The sequence below is a fragment of the Dipodomys ordii genome, unplaced genomic scaffold, assembly GCF_000151885.1.
Source record: "Dipodomys ordii isolate 6190 unplaced genomic scaffold, Dord_2.0 Scaffold1, whole genome shotgun sequence".
Lineage (NCBI taxonomy): Eukaryota > Metazoa > Chordata > Mammalia > Rodentia > Heteromyidae > Dipodomys > Dipodomys ordii.
The window spans coordinates 59544250-59566502 of NW_012267217.1; the positions used below are offsets into that span (position 1 = coordinate 59544250).

The following is a 22253-nucleotide window of genomic DNA, read 5'->3' on the forward strand; positions in this document are numbered from 1 at the left end:
GCTGCACAAACTTAAGCTATTTTTTTTTAATAATCTCATGGTTTAGTGTTTAAGATCTTTGGGGGAAAAGATCAGTAACAAGTTGATTGGCCAACCATCCTAGTTTGCTCAGGACTGAGGGATATGAGACTTTCATTCCTGAATCTGGAAAAATCTCAGGGCAAAGGCTATGCTTGGCTTCTTTGCCTTCTATCCTTGTAAGCTGAAAGGCAATCCAACATTGATTTTGCCTAGGACCATGTGGACCAAAAGGTATACCTGGCAAAGATGGAAAACCAGGAATTCCTGGACCAGTTGGAGAAAAGGGCAACAAAGGCTCTAAAGGAAAGCAAGGTAAACAAATAACCAGCTTGTTTCTGTTGTTGACTGTCCCCTGAGTGCTACTTCAATATACAGAGAAGTCTTGTGTGACTGTGTGATTACAAGAACAAACTAGGTCTTTCTGTTCCAATCAGACCAAAGGCCAGGTGCCAAATGTTCATTGAGAACAAGACACAAAGTCAAATATTACTGGGAAACATTCTGTATTCTTCCTATCTTGGGCAGATAACTTTTTAGTCTACAGTACATTTTAGGCAGAAGACCAAAAGAACTAATAAAGCACTCATAGGTGTTCTAGTTTCAGAATGGTCAATAGTTTCTTTTCTTTTCTTTCTTTTTTTGAGTCGGTCGTGGGGCCTGAACTCTGGGCCTGGGAGCTGTCCCTCAGCTCTTCAGCTCAAAGCTAGTGCTCTACCACTTGAGCCACAGTGTCACTTCTGGCTTTTTCTGCTTATATGGTGCTGAGGAATTGAACCCGGGGCCTCATGCATGCAAGGCAAGTAACTCTACCACTGAGCCACCTTCCCAGACCCTAGTTTCATTTTTTATAAAAGGTGTTAGTTAATAACTGTCTATAGAAGTGATATTTAGCAAAAAGAGAAACAATACCTTGGTTTGTATGAATAGAAATGACGTATTTCCTTATGTAGGAAGGCCATCTTTAAACTGTACGGCTTTTAAATTCAACTCAATAACTCATGTATATCCTAGAAAGAACTTCTTAAATACAATGAATGTATTACTCAAAGTATCTAAGTCCATTTGTTAGCTGAATCCAAATCTTACTTTCTGTGAAGGTTTCAAAGCACCCCTTTTGAAGAAAGTCATTATATGCCCGAATCTCATATTTTTAGGATTGATGACTTTGTTAAAGTAAGAAAAACTTCTAAATGTGATTTACAATTCACATGGACCATAATAAAATCTGGAGACTTTAATATTTTTCCATTCAAATAAGATGTTGTCATAAGTATATCAACTGCAGTCATGTTTGAGTTAGTATTGTCATGAGAACACATCAGAGCACTACTAATCATTTGGCTTTCTGCACAGTGTGTTTCAAAGAGGTAAAACAACAAAGCTCAGGTTACTAATTCAGTAAACGTTTCCACTGATTCATATACATATAATGGTCAAGGCAACAAGAACAAGCATTCTTCAAGTTATGCTGAGATTTAGTAGCTGGTATGCACAGTCCAATGCTGTGGCGTGAGTATAAGAATGGTGGAAGGACCCAAGAGTCAAATTATATTGGCCTAAACTTTGCCCTCTTCTGGAAAATACAAAATGACCTTGGAGAGCACACAACAGCATAAAAGCTCACCTCCAGTTCCTGCTCTGCTCTACTCACCCCTTTACAACTGTTGTGCAGGGACAGGAAGGCATCCTTCATTGGGGGCCAAGTATGGCGCCTTTCCCCAGTGAATGAGAGCACAGGTCAAGAAAAGCAAAGAGTGTGAAGTGACCGTGGAAAAGCATGGGCAAGGAGGCGATGGCCACTGCCACAGTCAGCAATAACAGCTAGGGAATGGAGAAAGAGGAGAACAGGAAAAGGGAATGGAGAAAGAGAAGAACAGAAAAAAAGAGAGCAAAGGTCCTTGTGTCTTAAGTCTATTCCAACTGCAGAGACGAAAATCAAAGTATAAAAACCACCTAGATGCATATAAATACAAGGATTCCTTACCTCAGCAAAGATACTTTCTGTTCTTCATTGCCTTACTGATTGATCAAAAACTTTCTAGAAAAAAAAAGTTTCTGAAGCTGACACCTTTCAAAAGAACTTCCAGCGTTTTCTGTGGTTGTACACTGGATTTATGAAAAGCATGAATACTATTTTTATCATCTACTTGAACAAATCATCAAGTTGTAGACATTTTATTTCCTTTCTTTCCTCCCTATACTGTCCAGCCATCTGTTCCCTTACTTATAAAAGTTGTATGTGGCCGGGCACTGGTGGCTCATGCCTGTAATCCTAAACTATTCAGGAGGCTGAGATCTGAGGATCGCAGTTCAAAGCCAGGCTGGGCAGAAAAGTCCATGAGACTTTTATCTCCAATAAACCACTCACAAAACCGCAAGTGGTGCTGTGGCTCAAGTGGTAGAGTACTAATCTTGAGCTGAAGAGCTAAGAGACAGTGCCCAGGCCCAGAGTTCAAGCCCCACAACCAACCAAAAAAAAAAAAAATGAAAGTTTTATGTGAGACCTGCCAAACACACTGTGCTAGGCAGCCAGGGTAACTTGAAGATAAAGAACTTTTGACCTCAAAAAAAAAGTCACTATAAGATACACATACATATCTACTAAGAGATGCCTTGGGATAAACTGGTTTTCAGTTAGTCATATTGCTTGGCTATTCTATTGGCAGCTCTTCTGTAGGTTTCCTTTCTAGACACAGTGCTTTACTCAGATACAAAAAAAGCATTCAAATGAGCACTTGGGAGAACAAGTGGAGATTCTGTTCCTGTTGCAACATTTACAATGTGTTTCTTAAAGGTCCACCTGGATTCGATGGATTGCCAGGACTGAAGGGAAAACTGGGAGACATGGGACCACCTGCAACGGGGACTACAATGACAGGCTTTGTCTTCACCCGGCACAGTCAGACAGTGGTGCCGCCTCCATGTCCAGAAGGAACACAGCCACTCTACAGCGGCTTTTCCCTTCTCTTTGTACAAGGGAACGAACGAGCCCATGGACAAGACCTTGGTAATGTTCCCATCTTGGTTCCAGTCATTTTCTTCTATAGGCAGATTGTAAAACATGGATAGCATGAAGTGGCCCCTCTAATGAGTAAAGGTGAACAACCTTTGGTACCTTCCAGCACATTTTCAAGAAAACAATTGGCCCAAGTTTTTATTTTCATTCTGGTATATAAAATGTTGGATGGACCCCATCCTGTTTAATACCAAAAACAAAAAGAAGAAAGAAAGAAACAAAACTTGTTACCTACACACTTTTTACCGATACTACCCGTCTGCTTTTAAATACCAGATTAGTATGTCTTCTAGTGCTTTCGTTGTTTATTAATGATTCTCAGTTAACTAGGAATGCTTGAGGCCTAGGAAGGCATTGTCCTAACTGAACTCCATCAGCCCCCAGTTCTAGACTGCTCAGGAAAGAACATAGAAAATATTAAGGGTAAGAGAAAGATTTGTTTGTCCCTCGGACTTTGATTTCTATCATTACTAGAATATTTCCCTATTCTCCAAATAACTCTTGAGCATGATCTTATAATGATGTTCAAAATAATTTTAATTTACTACAAATGATCCTGAGTCTTGTTTTATTAGGAACTCTTGGCAGTTGCCTGCAGAGATTTACCCCAATGCCGTTTTTATTCTGTAACATCAATAATGTATGCAATTTCGCATCTCGAAATGATTATTCATATTGGCTGTCAACACCCGCTCTGATGCCAATGGATATGGCTCCAATCACTGGCAGGGCCCTAGAGCCTTATATTAGCAGGTAAAGATACAATCATAGTTTTATAATGAGACCGAGTGAATCATGTCACTTGTAAGAAATGGGTTGCACCAAATGCAGCAGTGCTACCATGTTGTTTGTTTCACATTACAGATGCACTGTCTGTGAAGGTCCCGCGGTAGCCATAGCCGTTCACAGCCAAACCACTACCATTCCGCCATGCCCGCATGGCTGGATTTCTCTCTGGAAGGGATTTTCTTTCCTTATGGTAAGGAGAAATGTAACAGCATATTTAAAGTAAAGAGTATCTGTAAAATATTATATTATAAACCTGGGCGCTAGTGGCTCACGCCTGCAATCCTAGCCACTCAGGAGGTTGAGATCTGAGAATTATGGTTCAAAGCAAGCTTGGGTAAGAAAGTCATGAGACTCTTATCTCCATTTAAAAGTGGCCAAAAGCCAGAAGTGGAGCTGTGGCTCAAGTGGTAGAGTGCTAGCCTTGAACACAGAAGTTCAGGGACAGCACCCAGGCTCTGAGTTCAAGCCCCAAGACTGGCACCAAAAATTAAAAAAAAAAAAATTCTTTCATTATGTTGGGTAGAATGTGGCCTCCAATTGACTCTGCCTGACAATACATTCAATATTCCATTGATGCTTCACAATCTTTGAATACGGTTTTGATTTTGATTTTGTTGTTGTTGTTGAGTTTTGTTGTTGTTTGTACCAGTCTGGGTTTAAATTAAGGTACTAGGCATGTCTCTGAGCTTCTTGTGCTCATGGCTAGTGCTCTACGACTTGAGACAAAGCTCTATTTCTGGCTTTTTTGGTAGTTTATTGGAGATAAATAATTTCATGGAATTTCCTGACTGGCTTTAAACTGTAATTCTTAGATCTCAGCCTCCTGAGTACAGAGTATTATGGGCAGAGCCACTGTTACTAGCTTAGAGTTTTTTTGTTTTTTGAGAAAATAGTAGAAATGGAATATTTAATAAAAAAAATAGACTTCTCAGCAGAAGAGTTCCCATTGATTCTAAATGGTGACATTTAGGTGATTAGGAGCTACTGTCTCTTGGAAATGGAGTGCGCCCTTTGTGGCAGTTTCTTTATTCACATTGTCTGTAAGCCTATGGGACCTTGAGAGGTCATGTTTATCACTTACAGTTACAACTATCAAGTGATACAACGAGGCAGAATTAGGAAAGCAATATGCTCCGAAGTCTTTGTGCCTCATACTGTGCCCTTTTGATATTCCTGTGAAGATATGAATAAAGAAAAACAGCTTCTTTCAGAAAAATATCCCAGGCATGAGTACTAAATGAAGTCTACAGACTGACCATGTGCAATGCTGAACACTGCATATATATGCTTATTTGCATTCTGTACAGAATGGTTTCTCATCCCTTCTTTACTCTTCATTACCCCTTCATTCAATCATTAATTTAATTTACTGAATACCTATCATATTCTGGGCACTAAAGACACCAAGAAGCCCAGTCTCTTCTCTCATAGAACTTATATACAACTGATGAAGACAGACAATAGGCAAGAAGACAAAATATCAAAAGTAGTAATGAGGGTCCGAGTGGCGATAGACACACTGAAAGATGGAAGGTAAAGTATGGTGAGAGGCTGGGACAGGGATGTGGTCAAGGAAAACCTTTCTGAGTTTATATGTAAGTGGAAGCCTGAAGAACAAGAAAGAGCCAAACCTGGGAGAAGTATTCTGGGTGCTAGAAATAGGTTTGACGTTCTTACTGATGACCATATCTCATCCTGGAAGATGTCTGAAATATTAGCAAATGTGGCTGAAAAGAAGTACAAGAAGTTTAGTTTGTACTTTCCAGGAACTTTGTTTTTTTTATTGAGTTATATAACCCTCTACCAAAAGACACGTAAGTTGTTGAGCAGTGAACAGCAGTGGACAGCATTTTTATCAAGAGAATTTTGTCGTGACAGTTCACAAGTGCAGGCTCTGAGGGCGCCGGGCAAGAGCTAGCATCTCCTGGGTCCTGCTTGGAGAAATTCCGAGCCAGTCCATTTCTAGAATGCCATGGAAGAGGAACATGCAACTACTATTCCAATTCCTACAGTTTCTGGCTGGCTTCATTAGACCCCGAAAGAATGTTCAGGTAACTATTCAATGTCAAGTTTAATCTGATGACTCAACTGCCAAACTACTCAGAAGTTGCTTGAGTTAATTTTGCTTCACTGTATGAACACTGAATTCCCATACCTGATGCCAATCATGTCCTGCTTAAGGGTGGATCTTCCAGTTTCCAATTAAGTCAAGAAGTGGCCACAGTTTTTGTTACTATACCAATTAAGAGAAGACTTAAGAAATTTGCCATGACTGAATTTACTTAATATAAACATATGTGAAAGATAATAATGTCCTTTTGTTTCATTCCTATTCAGTATAGTACTGAAAATCCTAACCAGAGCAATAATGCAGGAGAATGATATAAAAAATCTAAATAGGTAAGGAAGGAGTCAAAGTCTCCCTCTTTTGCAAAACACTTGATTCTATATCTATAGATCCTAAAGACTCCACCTCCAAACTCCTAGAGTTAATAAGTATCTTCAGCAAAGTAGAGGATATAAAATCAACCCACAAAAATCAGTAACCTTACCAATAATGAGAAGATAGAGAGGGAAATTAGAACAATTCTATTTGCAATAACCTTTAGAAAAAAAAAAAACCTGATGGACACTTGTGCCTCAGACCTGAAATTTTATCTCTTCAGGAGGCTGAGATTTGAGGATTATAGTTCAAAGCCATGCAGGCAGTAAAGTCCATGAGATTCTCACCTCCAACACACACACACACACACACACAAGTCAAGTGAAGCTGTGGCTCAAGAAGTAGAACACTAGCTTTGAGCAAATAATGCTCAGAGACATCACCCAGGCCCTGAGTTCAAGCCCCAAGACTTCCACATGCACGCGCGCACGCACGCACGCACGCACGCACACACACACACACACACACACAAACACACACGTACACACATGCACATACACACACACACACACACACACACACACACATAACTAACCAAGACAGGAAGGAACTCTAATAAGGAAAAAAATAAAACCTTAAGGAAAAAAACTGAAGAAGCTACCAGGAGGTGGAATGATCTCCCATGTTCAGATAGGAAGAATCAATTAGTATGAAAATGGCCATACTGACAAAGGCAATCTAGAAATTCAACATAATACCCATCAAAACCCCAATACAATTTTTCAGAGATGGAGAAAAAACAATCTTCATAGAGAACTACAAAAAGCCACAAATAGCCAAACCAATCTTAAGAAAGAATGAATGAAGGGAAGGAAAAAGAAAGAGACAGAAAGAAGTATGATAGATGTGTCACAATTCAAGACTTAAATTTTATTATTTTCAGTAACAAAAACAGCTTCTCATTAGCACAAAAACAGACCTGAAACAGCAATGCAACAGACAAGAGGACCCAGAAATAAACCTACATGAAACTACAGCTATCTAACTTTTGACAAAGGAGCCAAAAATGTATGTTGGCAAGACACCTTGTTCAATAAGTGATGTTAGAAAAACTGAATATCGATATTCACCCTGTACTAGTATCAATTCAGAGACGATCAAAGACCTCAATGTAAGACCTGAAACCTTGTGATTACTATAGCAAGGAGGAGGGGGAAAATTAGATTGTATCTGGATAAAAAGGGATTCTTCAATAGAATTCTAGGGGCTCAGTAAGTAAGAGATAGATATATGGCATTGCATCAAGCTAAAAAGCTTCTGCACAGTAAAAGATGTAGTTACTACCAAATGGTAGAGGGCTAGGCATCACTAAAAGAGCTGAGAGAAAGCTTGAGGTCTTGAGTTCAAACCCCATTAAGTAACTAAATAAATAAATACCTAAATATCTTCTGTAAGTTTGCATCGAGACCTGTTTTTCTTAAGGGCTTCTGGAAAATAACTGCATTTATAAAAATGTCGATATATTTGTATTTTCAGAATTTCACTTTCATAAAATACATTTCTGTAGTATAATTTAGAACAATATAAGCTTCACTAATAAAACTGAAACCTAGCCAAGCATGGTGGCTCAAGCCTGTAATCCTAGTTAGTTTCAAGCCAGAGATCCAGAGACTGAAGTTTGAGACCACCAGGAGAAGCACAGTTCATAAAATTTTATCTCAATGATTATCTGGATCCCTGCTGTATGTCTGTCATCCCAACTGTAGGAAAAGCACAATGCCTGGGCATAGTATGTGCTTGTCATCAATGTGGAGTAGCAGGGATAAGACTGTGGTCCAGGCTGGTCTGCGCATAAAACAACACCTCATTTCAGACACTGACCAACAGAAAAAGCGTTGACAGATTAGTTCAGGTGGTAGAGCACCTTCCCATGCAAGTACAAGGTCCTGAGTTCAAATTCCAATAATATATATACTGCAACCCAGAAAGAATTCCCTTTTTTTAATATAGAAAGCAATGAGTTTTTATTTGCTTCTTTGTTTCAGAAAACCTACTCCATCAACTGTGAAAGCTGGGGAATTAGAAAGAATAATAAGCCGCTGTCAGGTTTGCATGAAGAAAAGACACTGAAGAAAAGCTGAAGAAACTAGAAGAGCTCTTTTTTATTTCCTCTTCAGGAACAAAGTAATCACTCAGAGCCTGCAACTTTGAGGGATTTTTTTTCCCCTCTAAACATACAATGTTCTATGAAAAGCTTACTAGTATCAAGTTTCAAACTGTTTTCTCACACAAGAAAGCATTTCTTTCCCATCAATTCTATGTCTTTAAATGTGTTGCTTCAAAATTTCCTGTGGCAAGGTAATAACTCTTCACAAATTATAACTGCAATCACATTCCACTGTATGGAAGCACTAAGAAGTGACTGTCTAAAGTTTGGTGCTACAAGTTTAGAGGTGCTTTTTCTGCTGAATTCTAGCACATGTTCTCTTCCATTCTGTCAGAAATAGGGAGGCTGGATTGGCCTTTGTTCTTTCCTGAGACTGTAAACCTCAGGCAGAGGAAGCTGGGGCTTGTGGAATATTGGGGACATCATGACAGAATGGGCCTTTAAGACCTGTGGAGCAGCCTGAGGCCTGAGGAAACAGAACTGAACATGGTCCATAGATTTTTGAGGAGTCATTCAAACACCCACAACTAAGGCATTCCCTGGATGGAACCATAATCACCTTGGATAAATACTATATGATTTGGTTTAAACTACTTTTATGGATTCATATGGTTCAGCATTGTTTAATACAGTTTTATATTTCTTTGAATATTTCTGCTTGTTCACTGAATTCAGTGTACTGTGTCAAAATGGCCTGCCCAGTATTCAAAGTAGTGAAAAGGTTGCTTGGTGAATTAATTTGAATAAGACATTGCAATACACATATTCGGAAATGTACCTAACTTTATCTTCACTTTGCTAGTGTTATTCACTATCAAGGATGATACTTACAAGATGTGCACTTTATCCTGTTCCTATAAATGCTGGTTCATGCCTTCTCTGACGGGTGGTAGAGTCATTCAGTAATACATGAGTGAGCAGAAAGCATTTGTTGGCTTATCAGGCTCAGAAGATTTTCTCTTTGCTCTAAATATTTTATTACTTGGCTTTACAGACTTATTCTCAATTCTTTTTCTAATACTCTTTTGTTGAAACAACAAAAAAAAAGAGAAAACCATGTCTTTATGTTACGAATTTTCATAACCTAAACTAGGTTGAGAGTGACCATTATGTATAAACCTTCATGGACAAATTGCAGCTGTATGTCTTAAAGCTTAAGCTTTTAAGACCTTTTACATTCCCAAGTTTACCAACAGCACAGTTTACCCCAGCACTGTGTTAAATTAGAGAGGGGGCAAAGTGTTTCAGAGCTTCTATCTCAGAAATGGTATTTTATTGCCTGTATTCAGGATTAGGGGTGTAGCTTAGTGGAAGAATATGCCATTGGCATGTGGAAGACCCTATGTTGATTTCCTGCACCAAAACTAATCAAGCAAATAAGCAAAAAAAAAAAAAATCACATTTATATGACGAGTTCTCCCTCTTCCCTTTATTACCCTTTATCACTTTTTCTCTATTTCATCCTCACTATTCAGTAGATATGAATAAAAGTTTAAAAGTTTGGCATCTATGCCAAGGGAAAGACCAGGACCTGTAGCTTTTCCTATGCACCACAGAAACTAAGGTCTGAGCAACATATATGTTTTTTAAAATCTATAAAACATTTAAGAAATTCACTTATACATGATGGTAGCTCTGTTTGATGAGTCTTAGTGTCTAGGCATCCAAAGGCACAGCATTGAAGATGTTTCTTGTCCACCCAGGTGGAACTAACTGGTGGTGCTAATATTTTCATTCAGGCTACTGCTCCAATCTTAATCTTTTGTGAGTGAAAATGTGACTCAGGAGCACAGATATGGTTTACCTTCACTGTTCACATGGTTGCTGTCAAAACATTTTTGCATCCTAAGGCATACAACATTTTATTAAGATTTTGTACTCAGATGCTAGACAACCACCCAGCTGGACACAGTTGTTCCCTCTTTTAAAGTCTAAAGTCATAGGTGACTTCAAGGTGACATATTTTATACTCCTATACTGGTGCTAATGCCAGATGACTGGCCTTTGCTGAACCCCATGCTGCCATTTTCTTTCACCCTCATCAGTATTTAACTTCTAAGGAAGCCAAACAGCACTAAAGCCTTACATACCCATGAAGCCATATGAACAGTTGTGAAAGCATACTTGTGCAAATGAGCATTACAGTTCATGTGCATTATCATCCAGTAGCTTATGAAATTAAGTTTTGTAAGCCAAATGTCAGTTAACTTGTTTCTTTTAACTTTGGGGCTTCAACTTTGGAATTTCACAGTGTGCTAACACAATCAGTTTCTCAGAGTTTTGTTTTTGCAAGACAAACCTTATTAATTTATTTATAAAAGTTTTAACAATGTTTAAATCTGAACTGTATTGTTCACTTACAAAGATTTTTCTATATCAAATGTTACTTATGGCTACTAAACTTAATTTAATATTTTCTCCATAACCAAATGAAATATATTTAAGATATATTGAATATTTTATATTGTTATGTCCTGACAAACTTACAATATATTGTAATGTACTAATTTTTCTGTAATTATAGCTAAAAATCTTATTTCATTGTATTGTTGGAATAAAACTGAAAAAAATGTACCTGTTTTTGTTTTTCAAAATGGAAGTAAACATATTTTGGACTGTGAAACTAATAAATGGGTACTGTAAAAGTAACAGGTAATAAGGAAATCATGAAGAATACCAAGATCTCTACATTTCAATCTTCACCACTCCTCACCCCAAATTACCATCAAGTAAGACAGTAAAAGATAACGTAGATTAGTAGTTTTAACCTTGGTAATTAGAAGTATAATCTTGCTATTGACTAAATGAAATCAGTTCAGGAGAAGGTATCTTGATTGAGAAGGTCTGGAGAACATTTTTGAGTTTGAAACCATTGGGACGACAGCAATGGGACACTGAAGTTGAACTGACCTCACCCTGAGCATGGATGTGCTCATATGATATATACATTGTGGTTGTAAAACAGACAGTGGTTAATTCATAAATGGAAATACCCACATTGATGAGGGAACAGAGGAAGGCCAATGGGAATCTGTGTCACACAAAAGAAGAGAGGAGATTTGCTATGGAAGAAAGAGAAAATAGTCCGATCTTTTTTACTTGGAGACCCTACAACCAGACTTTATTAAGTCCTTTGACACTCTATACAATACTCTAGCTCATTTAATAGGATAATATAATGTGTGTGCTAAAACAGATGGCAGAACATTTACAATAATTAGGATTAAAGAGAGAAGATTTGGGTTTGTGTAGGTAAACAAATCAGTTGGGCTTTTCTCACCATAGCTTCTGGAGGGCTTTGGGCCTGTACTTCCCAAGAACTGATTCAGTCCATCTGTGTAGCCTTGAGTCATACATGCATGTGCTAAGTTGGGTAACCATGCATGCAGCCTTGAAGACCGGGTATACACATCTTCCTTCTATGGACATCCTTGGCCCAAAGCCACTTTGGTTTAGAAGGTGTACAAACAGGTACCCCTTCCAGCTGTTCCTGTGGGACTGAGAGGAGAGGTATAATGATGGACAGAACATGAACCTGAGAACAGAATGAAATTGGGGCTCTGCACAGCCCGTGAATCTGTGCAGGGATGGTCTCGTGAGCAGTGTGCTCTTGTGCTATGGGCTGTGATTGCTACTGCTAGTGATGAATCTATGGGCGGAAAGCTTTGAATAAACATGACGTCTACCCCACCATGCCTGACTTTTGTTTCCCTCTGTGGCCTCCACAAACCAAAGGAGAACATGCCACACAGTTTGACAATTGGATCCCAATCTTCATTTGAAAGTTATTATGAAATCTTTTTTTTTTCTGTGCAGGGAAGAGAACAGGAGCAAAAATAAAAATGACTACAATTAATTACAAGGGCTAAAAGAGATATAAGGATCCTAATTTTTTAAAGGTTTTGATCACAGTCATGTTTACCCCGCTTAATCTCTACCTTCCCCCTCAAGACTTGGAATCACTATTATTATTTTATGTAGGGTTTTTTGTTTTGTTTTGTTTTGTTTGATCGGTCATGGAGCTTGAACTCTGGGCCTGAGCTCTGTCCCTAAGCTCTTCAGCTCAAGATGAGCACTCTACCACTTGAGCCACAGTACCATTTCTGGTTTTATGGTGGTTAATTGGAGATAAGAGCCTCACAGACTTTCCTGGCTGGGCTGGTTTTGAACAGTGATCCTCAGATCTCAGCCTCCTGTGTAGCTAGATTACAAGTATAAGCCACAAGCACCCTGTTATTTAATGTATTCTTAAAGAAAGAAGATTTGCCACTTAAGGCAACAAAATGTTTTAATCCCTAAATATGCCACTTTATCATCAAGATTATTATGAGTAAAAAGCATTTAAAAGAATAGAAGATGTGGTACAAGTGTAAGTCTGGAGTTCAAACTCTAGACTCCCCCCCCCCATAAACAACAAATGAACAAACAAAAAAGCCCACTAGATGTAAGACAGATACTCTGGCCAGCTTTTCTCCTCCTGAAAGTAGGAGATAAGACTTTTAAATGAAAAATGACTTCCACGAGGAAGACATTCTTATCTCCAGAGTCAGTTAAAGAATCCTCATCTCCCTAGTTAGCTCTTCACAGGCCTAGCCTAAGCTCTCACGTTTATAAGTTACTACTCTGGCCAACTAAGTGTATGTGCATATACATATATATATGCACACACATATATATACATACTTATATATGTATATACACATGTGTATATACACATATATACATCATAATTTATATTCATAAATATTTATTTATTATATATGTATACCTATATATTAGACCCTGTTTTTTCTTAAGTCTTCATTTTTCTGGCTCCAATGTACAAATAGGAGTTTCTATATAAAATCAGTATGCTTTCCTGTTCTTTTCTTTTTATGTCAACTTAATTGTTAGGCCTAGCTGAGACACGCTAAGAGGATGGAGGGAAATGTTACCTTCCCTATACCAATATTAAGATAGGACCCAAGAATGCAATGCACAGGGGTTCCCACATTATTCTGAAGAAAAGTAACATCTCTGGAATATCTTTGGATTCTAGAGTACATCACACATTTGCTAAGTCTTCCCTTGGAACACACAAAGTGGGAAGGGTCTTCCCCAAGAACTCAGCACACATCCATATCCACATATTCTTAAGACACTTTGTAAAGTAGGTTTATATGCACATAACCCACATAGCCTCACATATACTTTAAAGCATCTCTAGATTATGAATAATAAACAAATACAGGACTGGGAAGATGGCCCCGTGGTAGAGTACTTGCCTTGCATGCATAAGACCCTGGTTTGATTCCTCAGTACCACATAAGCAGAAAAGGCCAGAAATGATGCTGTGGCTCAAGTGGTAGAGTGCTAGCCTTGAGCTAAAGAGCTCAGGGACAGCGCCCAGGCCCAGAATTCAGGCCCTATGACTGACAAATAAAATAAGCAAATACAATGTAAACAATTGTCTATATCCTAATGGTTAAGGAAGGAAAAAAATTCTATTCATGTGTAACAGAATACATGTGGTTGTTTGAGTCCATGGCTGAAACCCGTGGGTACTGAGTCAGGGTTTATCTTTGGTTATTTGTGAAAATTGAAGTACTAGACACTTAGTCTTTTGATTTGGCTTCTGTCTGTCCTCATAGTACAGTATGATTTTTCAGTTCTGAGCACAGGGTTTGCAGAATGGACAGAGTTAGAAGTTGGGTGGCTAGACACAGAGCTATCACGAAGTTAAAAAAAAAAAGGTCGCTAACTACCCCTTTACCCTAATTCAATGTCCTCATTTCCAGAATTCTTTGAGATCTTGAATTTTTTTCTTTTGGGGAGGGGCCAGTGGCTCACACCCTCAACCCTAGCTACTTGGGAGGCTGAGATATGTGGACAATGCCTCAAAGCTAGCCTGGGCAGAAATGTCCATGAGATTCTTATCTCCAATTAACCAGCAAAAAGCATGAAGTTGAAGCAGTGGTTCCAGTGGTGGAGCACCAGCCTTGACAGTAGAAGGCATAGCTGGGCACAGATGGTTTACGCCTGTAATCCCAGCTACTCAGAAGGCTGAGATCTGAGAACATCAGACCAGGTAGAAACATTCCAAAGAGACTATCTCCAATTAACCACTCAAAAACTGGATGTGCACTGGGGCTCAAAGTGGTATCGCACTAGCCTTGAGCAAAAGAGCTCAAGGGCAGCACCCAGACCCTGAGGTCAAGCTCCACAACCGAGACACACACACACACATACACACACACTAGCCTTGAGCAAAAGAGCTCAGGGGCAGCACCCAGACCCTGAGGTCAAGCTCCACAACCGAGACACACACACACACATACACACACACACACTAGCCTTGAGCAAAAGAGCTCAGGGGCAGCACCCAGGCCCTGAGGTCAAGCTCCACAACCGAGACACACACACACACATACACACAGAAAGACAGTCATCTAACCAAACACACACACACGCAAAGATGGTCATCTAACCAAACACACACACACACACACACACACACACACAAAGACGGTCATCTAACCAAAAATCGAGGACTCTTGTTGGTGTAGGAGGCAGATGGTTGGAGTCCCATCACAGAACTTGATGCAGAGCGAGGCATTAGAGATCACGGAGTCGTAAACCTTGTTGATTGTTGGTTTGTGCCAGTTCTGGGGCCTGAACCCTTAGCGGCTTTTGCTCAAGTCTAGCGCTTCACACCTGCGCCACCACTCCCGCTCCGGCTTTTCTTTTTTCATTCTGGTGGTTAACTGGAGATGAGTCTCACGGACCTTCCTGCCCGGGCCGGCTTCGAACCCCGATCCTCCCATCTCAGCCCCGGAGTAGCCGGCATGACGGTGGGAGCCTCCGGCGACGGGCCAGGGAGCCGAATTTAAATACCTTCCCGAGATCTGGCTTTGGGCGCGCTTTGCCCACAACAAAGATGTCTCCTCATGTTCTCTGGGGCCCGGCTCCGGCGGGTGGGCCGAACATCCGCCCTTACTGGCATCACATGACCACGAACCTGCTTCCGCTACGGCGCCCGAGAGGGGCTAGTTCTGGCCGTTCTCGCGTCTGTCCGGCCCGCCGCGGCCGCTTCGCGGGTGCTTCGCCCCGGCTCCTCAATGCGCTCGGCCAACGGCCTCTGAGAGCGCTCACCGGGCGCCCCGGGAGCCGGCGGGCGGCGGCCCTCTCCGGGGACTCTCCAGCGGGCCAGGGGTGAGTGCTGACGTCGGCCGGCCCGGGGCTGCCGCCCGAGCGGGTCTGCGGGCCTCGCCCGGGCCGTGGCCTCCCGGCCCACGGAAGGCCCCGCGATGGCCGGGCCGTCCGCGCCGGCGCCCCGGGCCGCACGGCCCCCGAGGTCGCCTCCCACCCCGGCCTTTCCCTCCTCAGGACCCGGTTTCCGTGGAAAGCGAGGGGGAGAAGCCCTTTGCCCTGCGCGTGTTCGAGGCCCGCCTCTCCGCCTTCTCGAGCTGGGCTTCTCGTCTTGAGAACTCTGATTGTCCTAAAGTGAGCAGCGTGGAGGCCGGTCATCCGAGGACGGCCTCGCCAGCTCGCACCCCGGGCCTCCCGGTTCCCTCCCGCCGGCTCCCCGGCGCTGCTCAGCATGACCTTGAGCCTGCCCGCCTTCCAAGTGGCCTTTCGGTGGTGGGAAGGAAAACCGTGTGGCCGTCCGGGTCGTGGCGTCGGGGGGCGGGCGGGGGGGGGCGGCCTCCCGGGAGGCCCCGGGGTCTTGAGCTTCCTGGCTGCCGGCCTGGGGGTCACCTCCTCCCAGGATGCGGGAGCTGGGATCCTGCGTCTGCAGGACTGGCCTCGCCAAGCCCGCGCCCCGCGTGTTGTGCACCCTCCCGAAAGTTGGGGGTGTCTGTGGATCGCCAGAAGATCGGGGAAGCCGGTGCCAGCTCCCGAGCCCGCCGTGCGTTGTATGTGTGCAGATCTTCCCCCGAACAGCTTGGAACGATGGAGAATGTTTTCTCCTTCCTTGGGTGGGAAATGTGTATTTCTGATGAAGATTTCCCCCGCCAGCCCCAATAAACCCTTTTTAGGCCTTAATTAGGAGCACTTCATTGTGCTTAGTGGTCACCCTCCGAAGTTAAAAGGGGTAACTCCCCTTTTTGGTTTCAAGGGCTTCTGAAGAGTTCCTGGGAGCGTTGCTTCCTAGTGTTAAGCTGAAGCTGTGTACATGAAGCTTCTGTTAATCTTTCCAAAGGAAATCGTGTGTTGTCTCCCTTCCTGTCTGTTAGAGCTGCCTTCTTTCAGGATTACAAAATTTAGCTATTGCACTCCCCCCACACACACACCCTTGGGTGTTGAACATTTTCTGTGGTTAATAGACATTATCCAAGTTTTTGGTGACTTTTCTTGAAAAGTAAAAATAACTCAGGGGCTCTTCAACCTGTTAGCACCCATTCTCTTAAATGGTGGTTGGAAAGGGAACTAAAACTGAGTGACCTAGATAAAAACCACTGAATTGGATCTGCAGAATAAACATCAATTAGGTTCCTTTTTTAAAAATTTATTCAACTAGAGAATCATAGGGCTGGGAATGTGTCTTAGTGGTAAGTGTGGTTGCCTTGCATGCTTGTAGCCCTGGGTTCAATTCCTCAGTACCACATAAACAGAAAAAGCTGGAAGTGGCGCTGTGGCTCAGGTGGTACAGTGCTAGCCTTGAGCAAAAGAATCTCAAGGACAGTGCCCAGGCTCTGAGTTCAAGCCCCAAGACTGGCTCAATAAATAAGATAATTATAAAAGTCTTTGCTACTTGTATCAATTTGTTCTAATGTAGATAGTGAGAAAATTAGAGTTTGAATCATTTCATCCCCAGATTGATGTGCTTTCTGTAAGTGGTAAGTGTGACTTGATTCTCTGTGGTAGTGTGTAGGATGCTTTGTGGGTAAGGATTTTTTGTAATAGTTACATTTGTATTACATATATTCATATACGTTCATCAAGTCTATGGCTTCAGGTGTAAACTTTCCTTTTAAAATATACTTATTTAAAAATATAAGACCAAAGAAAAAAAAACAAGTGTAGCTAGTGTGGGTTTGAGGGAAACCCTTGCAGTTTATATGTATTGTGCATGTACGGGAACCAGGGAACCTGGAGAGTGGAGATCTGAAATTTTCTATGATTCCAAGGAGGACTTTGTCTTGTTGGTTGTGTAATAGAGAATTATGTACTAAACTTCTAAAGTTAATATCTTAGCTCCAAATGAGTTTGTTAAAAGGTTACCCAGTGTCATAGTCTAATGAGAGAGACAAAGATTCGAATCTGTTTTGCTTAAGCAGAAAACCTAACAACTGAGACAGTAGTGTTAATCTTAGTTTTTTTTTAAGTTGCATTTATGTTTTATTGTAATTTTGTTCTGTTTTCAAGTTAACATGCATTTGTAATAGGGGGACTTCACTGTGGTATTTCCACACATGGATACACAGTGTATTTGGAATACTGTCTCCATTGTGTTCCTTCCCATGCCTTCTCCCTCAACTTCACTTTTTAAATTTAAATAGTTCATTACAGGAGATTTTTCCCAACTTGTTCTAAGTCCCTGTTTCTTTACAAACTCACAGATTCTCATAAGAATAAACAATGCTATAAAATTAAATGCTGAGATCTTTGAGCTGTTGTAGTGGAATGCTGAGGCTGGAATGAGCCAGGCACTGTGGTGCACATGGGTAATCCATGAGTTCAAGGCCAGCCTTGAACCCTACCTAACAACAAAAACAAAAAGTCCTGAAATGCAGTGAAGGGAATTCATATGGAGATCAGCATATCTCAAGGAGATAATGTGGTTTTACCAGCTTGGCTCCCTTTTTTATTACAATAAAGTTTCAATTTGTCATGTTTCAAGGCTAAATTTTTTTTATGGGATACATCTTTTTAATGCTGTTTCTAAAAATAAGCTTTTTAACTCTTCAGATACACAAAACAGTATTCAAAGAGTATCTCCTCTAGCGTGACATACAAAAATTGATGGTAGAGGTTGCCTGTGGACCTGGGTTGTTGAAGATAAGACTGGGTGGAACACTGCATGGAACACAGCTCAGGCTGGCCTCAGGTTCATGATAAGTCTTGCCTGTGACCACTGAGTGCTAAAATTATAGGCATGAGCCACCACTGTAAGCCACGTACTGTACATTCTTACCTAGTGTTTATTATTGTCCATTTTTAAGATTTTAAGGGAAAATATACACAGTAGATTTCTTTTAATATATTTGTATGTGTACATACTGTGTATGTATACATACTATGTACACATAACTATAGGTTAACTTAAGTTTTTCATTTACATGTTTTGTAAGTACAAATCAGAAATCGAAGACTTGTGTCTTCAATCTTCCCTACCTAATGAATAATTATAGAGGGCTGAGAAGGTGGCTCAATGGTAGAGCGCTTGCCTTGCATGGATGAGGCCCTGGGTTCGATTCCTCAGCACCACATAAACAGAAAAAGCTGGAGGTAGTGCTGTGGCTCAAGTGGTAGAGCACTAGCCTTGAGCTGAAGAGCTGAGGGACAGTGCCCAGGCCCAGAATTCAGACCCCATGACCAACAACAGCAACAAAAAAATGAATAATTATAAAGCACTATCTGTCAGACTGAAATAGTTAAGCTTTTTTTTCTTTGTTTATTCTTGTATTTGTTTCTATGTATATCAAGTTGTTTCTCTGTGGCTTTGAAATCTATGGAGAATTTTCCAACTGAATCCCTAATGTGGGTATCATCTGGTTTCTGAATTAGCCCTCATTTTTCTCCCCCAGGGACAAAAGTGGCTCTAAATCCAGCGCATGCACATTGAAGCAAGTTAAAGGATTTAATATGAAGCACAGAAGCAGATAGTGCCAAGTAGCAAGAAGTAGTTGGTTCCCATTTGTAAGTAAAATTTTCTCTCCTGGCTCTGTTTCCTTAGTCTTTAAACCATCTGCATGCCAAATCCTTCAGTTTCAAACATTTTAGTAAAGAATAAAAGAAACTAGTTAGCAGGCATGATCAAACCAGGCTCAACGCACTAAACAACCTCCAGAGCTCTCCTCAATGTCTCAGAGATGGAGCTCACAATCGAGTCCCTAGAATATATCTCTGATGTGACGTTTAAGAAATATCTCAGCTAGGATTCAGACATCTGTACTTCCTTAAAATTTTTATTGTCCTTGATTTTTCTCTTTTACTGGAAAGAGTGTAATTTGGTTTTTGAATTTTATTTCCTCTTAAGGAAACATTATTTACACATTCAAATTTTAGGCAATCATAAGTATGTTTACTTTTACCCTTTGTATTTTCTTCTTGATTTCTTTATACTTATTTTTTAAGATGAAATGATATTCCCTTCTAGTACAATGATAGTGCTTTTTCTATTTTGACTTCACATATGTACATTGACTGTACTTAAAACCATCTTTATGACTTTCGAGGTACAATAGAATGACTCTGTCTAGAAGAGATTTGAAAATTGGTTTCTCACCTCAAGCCGTGCTCAAGTCTAAAAACAATTTTAAGTAGCTATTTACTTTGCTCATAGTTTTCTTGTGAAATGAATTGTTGAAATACTGATTTTTATTCTTTCTTTTTTACAGCTGGAAAAACAGTGTCCGTGTTGTTATGTACACCTCCAAAAAACAGTTCAGATCTGTAGGGGAGTTGTTGTATAAATAAACTGAACTACAGGGTAGCAGTATTTTCATAGCTATTATAGACGTGTATTCACTGTATTAAAATGAGTAAAAGAACAAGCATTGACACACCACTAGGAAGGTCAGTGATGCTTCTTTCAGTTGAGCTGGTATTTCAGGTTTTAGAGTCAGTGGCTTGAAAGCTGTTTGCATAGCTAACCATGCTTTTTATGCTTTCATCAATATTTTGCATTTGGGGGCAACATTCTTTCTATTGCATTTCCTGATAGCCATAGGTCCATCTCCAATTTAGAAGGTTACACAGTTTGTTTATACTGTGCCTCTCCCCCCCCCAAAACATTGGTGTTTTTAAAAATATGCATATAATTATGATTTTAAATAGAGATTAATAATGTGAAACTTTAGTCCCTTAAAAAATGAATGTAAACTAGGTGCTGGTGTCTCACTTCAGTAATCCTTGCTACTGAGGAAGCTGAGACCTGGAGGATTGCAGTTTGAAACCAGCCCACGGCAGAAAAGTCTGTGAGACTTCATCTTTATCCAAATAACCACAAAACACTCAGCTAAGGACTAGAGGCATGGCTCAAGTAGTAAAGCACCAGCCATCAGCAAAAATGCAGAGTGAGAGCAGGAAGTCCTGAGTTCAGTCCCTGGTACTGGCACACAAGTGCATATATTAAGAATTTTTTGATATAAATTATATATTTGGTACTTACTACATGTCATTAGATATATGTTTAGCAAAAGATTTTATTTGTATTATGTAATTGAGGGTTTGTATCTTTTTTACTAAGTTCAAAATTAACCTTGTTTACTTTTGAACTCAGATTTTGACTATTAGAGGGGTTTTAGTCTTTATTTTTAACATATGATACCAGTTTCTAATTTGGTTTTATGAAGTCCAAGCAGCTTTTCCTCAAATAATTAGTTGGATATTTCTCTCAAATAATTGATTTTGGAAATTGAAAGGTCTCATGCATGCTAGGCAAGCACTCTACTGCTAAACTATACCTCCAGCCATGCTAGGCAAGCACTCTACTGCTAAACTATACCTCCAGCCCCTGTTTAGCAATTTTTTATTTAAATTTTATTTCAGGCTTTTTTTGTTGTTGTTGTTAAAAGGAGCATGTATATCAGTTTATGCAGAGGCAGCAAAAGTGTGTGTGTGTGCGTGTGCGTGTATGTGTGTGCGCATGCGCACTTGCACATTTACGTTGGCATTATACAACATATTACCAACTTGCACCTAAGCCAGATCTTTAATGTGCAACTTCCGCTGATAAGAAGGCATTGTCTTGAGTAAAGAATTTTCTTCTTTTATTTTTCCTTTGCATTTATTCGGTACTGGCAAATGAGAAGTTTCCTTTGCTCTTTCTCTTATAAGGTATTATCCTCTCACACCAGTGTGGAGGGGACTAACACTCTAATGCTCAATCATCTCGATCTCAAATTTTTCTCCCTCAGGGTGAGTGGGGCAGCATTTCCTTCTCCCACTGCTGCTGAGATGGCAGAAATTAGTCGGATTCAGTATGAAATGGAATACACCGAAGGTATTAGTCAGCGAATGAGGGTCCCAGAAAAATTAAAAGTTGCACCACCAAGTGCTGACCTGGAGCAAGGATTCCAAGAAGGCATTCCCAACGCGAGTGTGATAATGCAGGTTCCAGAGAGGATCGTTGTAGCAGGTACGCGTCATTTGCTTAGCACACGGGCCTGTGAGCTTCGTTGTGTCTGTTTCTGTGGAACAGCTGGGGCTTCTCCAGATAGGAAAGGAGTTGGGGAATGTGCCGTTAAACTTTCTATTTATTACAATAATCTGGATTTCAAGCAGTTTTTAAAAAATCAACTAGTGATATTTTATACACCAAAAACAGATACTTTATAAACAGACAGTTGAGTTTTGATAGCTACAGAACATTTTTATTATCCCCAAAACTTAGCTGGTCCCACTCTCTGCCATTCCTAACCCTAATTGTTGGCAACCACAATCTCCTTCCTATAACCAGAAACTGCACTTGTTTACCCTAGAATATCCTAGTAATGGACTTATCCGACATATACTGTTTTGTCTGAATACTTTTACTCAGTACAATGTTTTTAAGATTCTTCTCTGTTGTTTTATATATTTTTTGGGCGGGGGTCCAGTCGTGGGGCCTGAACTCTGGGCCTGGGCGCTGTCCCTCAGCTCTTCAGCTCAAGGCTAGCACTCTACCACTTGAGCTACAGTGCCACTTCCAGCTTTTTCCTTTTTGCTTATGTGGTGCTGAGGAATTGAAC

At 40.5% G+C, this 22253-nt stretch overlaps 2 protein-coding genes across 11 annotated transcripts in view; both read left to right on the forward strand.

The window, feature by feature from the left end:
• The window catches only part of Col4a3 (collagen, type IV, alpha 3 (Goodpasture antigen)), a 143463-nt gene extending 131438 nt beyond the window's left edge, over positions 1-12025 (forward strand). The window contains exons 49-54 of the mRNA XM_013019908.1: positions 235-333; positions 2816-3028; positions 3613-3790; positions 3902-4016; positions 5705-5877; positions 8255-12025. Of these exons, the coding sequence (XP_012875362.1) occupies positions 235-333; positions 2816-3028; positions 3613-3790; positions 3902-4016; positions 5705-5877; positions 8255-8339 (863 nt within the window). The 3' untranslated portion in view covers positions 8340-12025. The remainder of the gene's footprint in view (positions 1-234; positions 334-2815; positions 3029-3612; positions 3791-3901; positions 4017-5704; positions 5878-8254) is intronic.
• Positions 12026-15401: 3376 nt separating this feature from the next.
• Mff (mitochondrial fission factor) overlaps positions 15402-22253 on the forward strand; it is a 31324-nt gene continuing 24472 nt past the window's right edge. For all 10 annotated transcript variants that reach the window (XM_013010127.1, XM_013010135.1, XM_013010164.1 and 7 more), the window contains exons 1-3: positions 15402-15567; positions 19107-19218; positions 21441-21661. In XM_013010127.1, the coding sequence (XP_012865581.1) occupies positions 21481-21661 (181 nt within the window). In that variant the 5' untranslated portion in view covers positions 15402-15567; positions 19107-19218; positions 21441-21480. The remainder of the gene's footprint in view (positions 15568-19106; positions 19219-21440; positions 21662-22253) is intronic.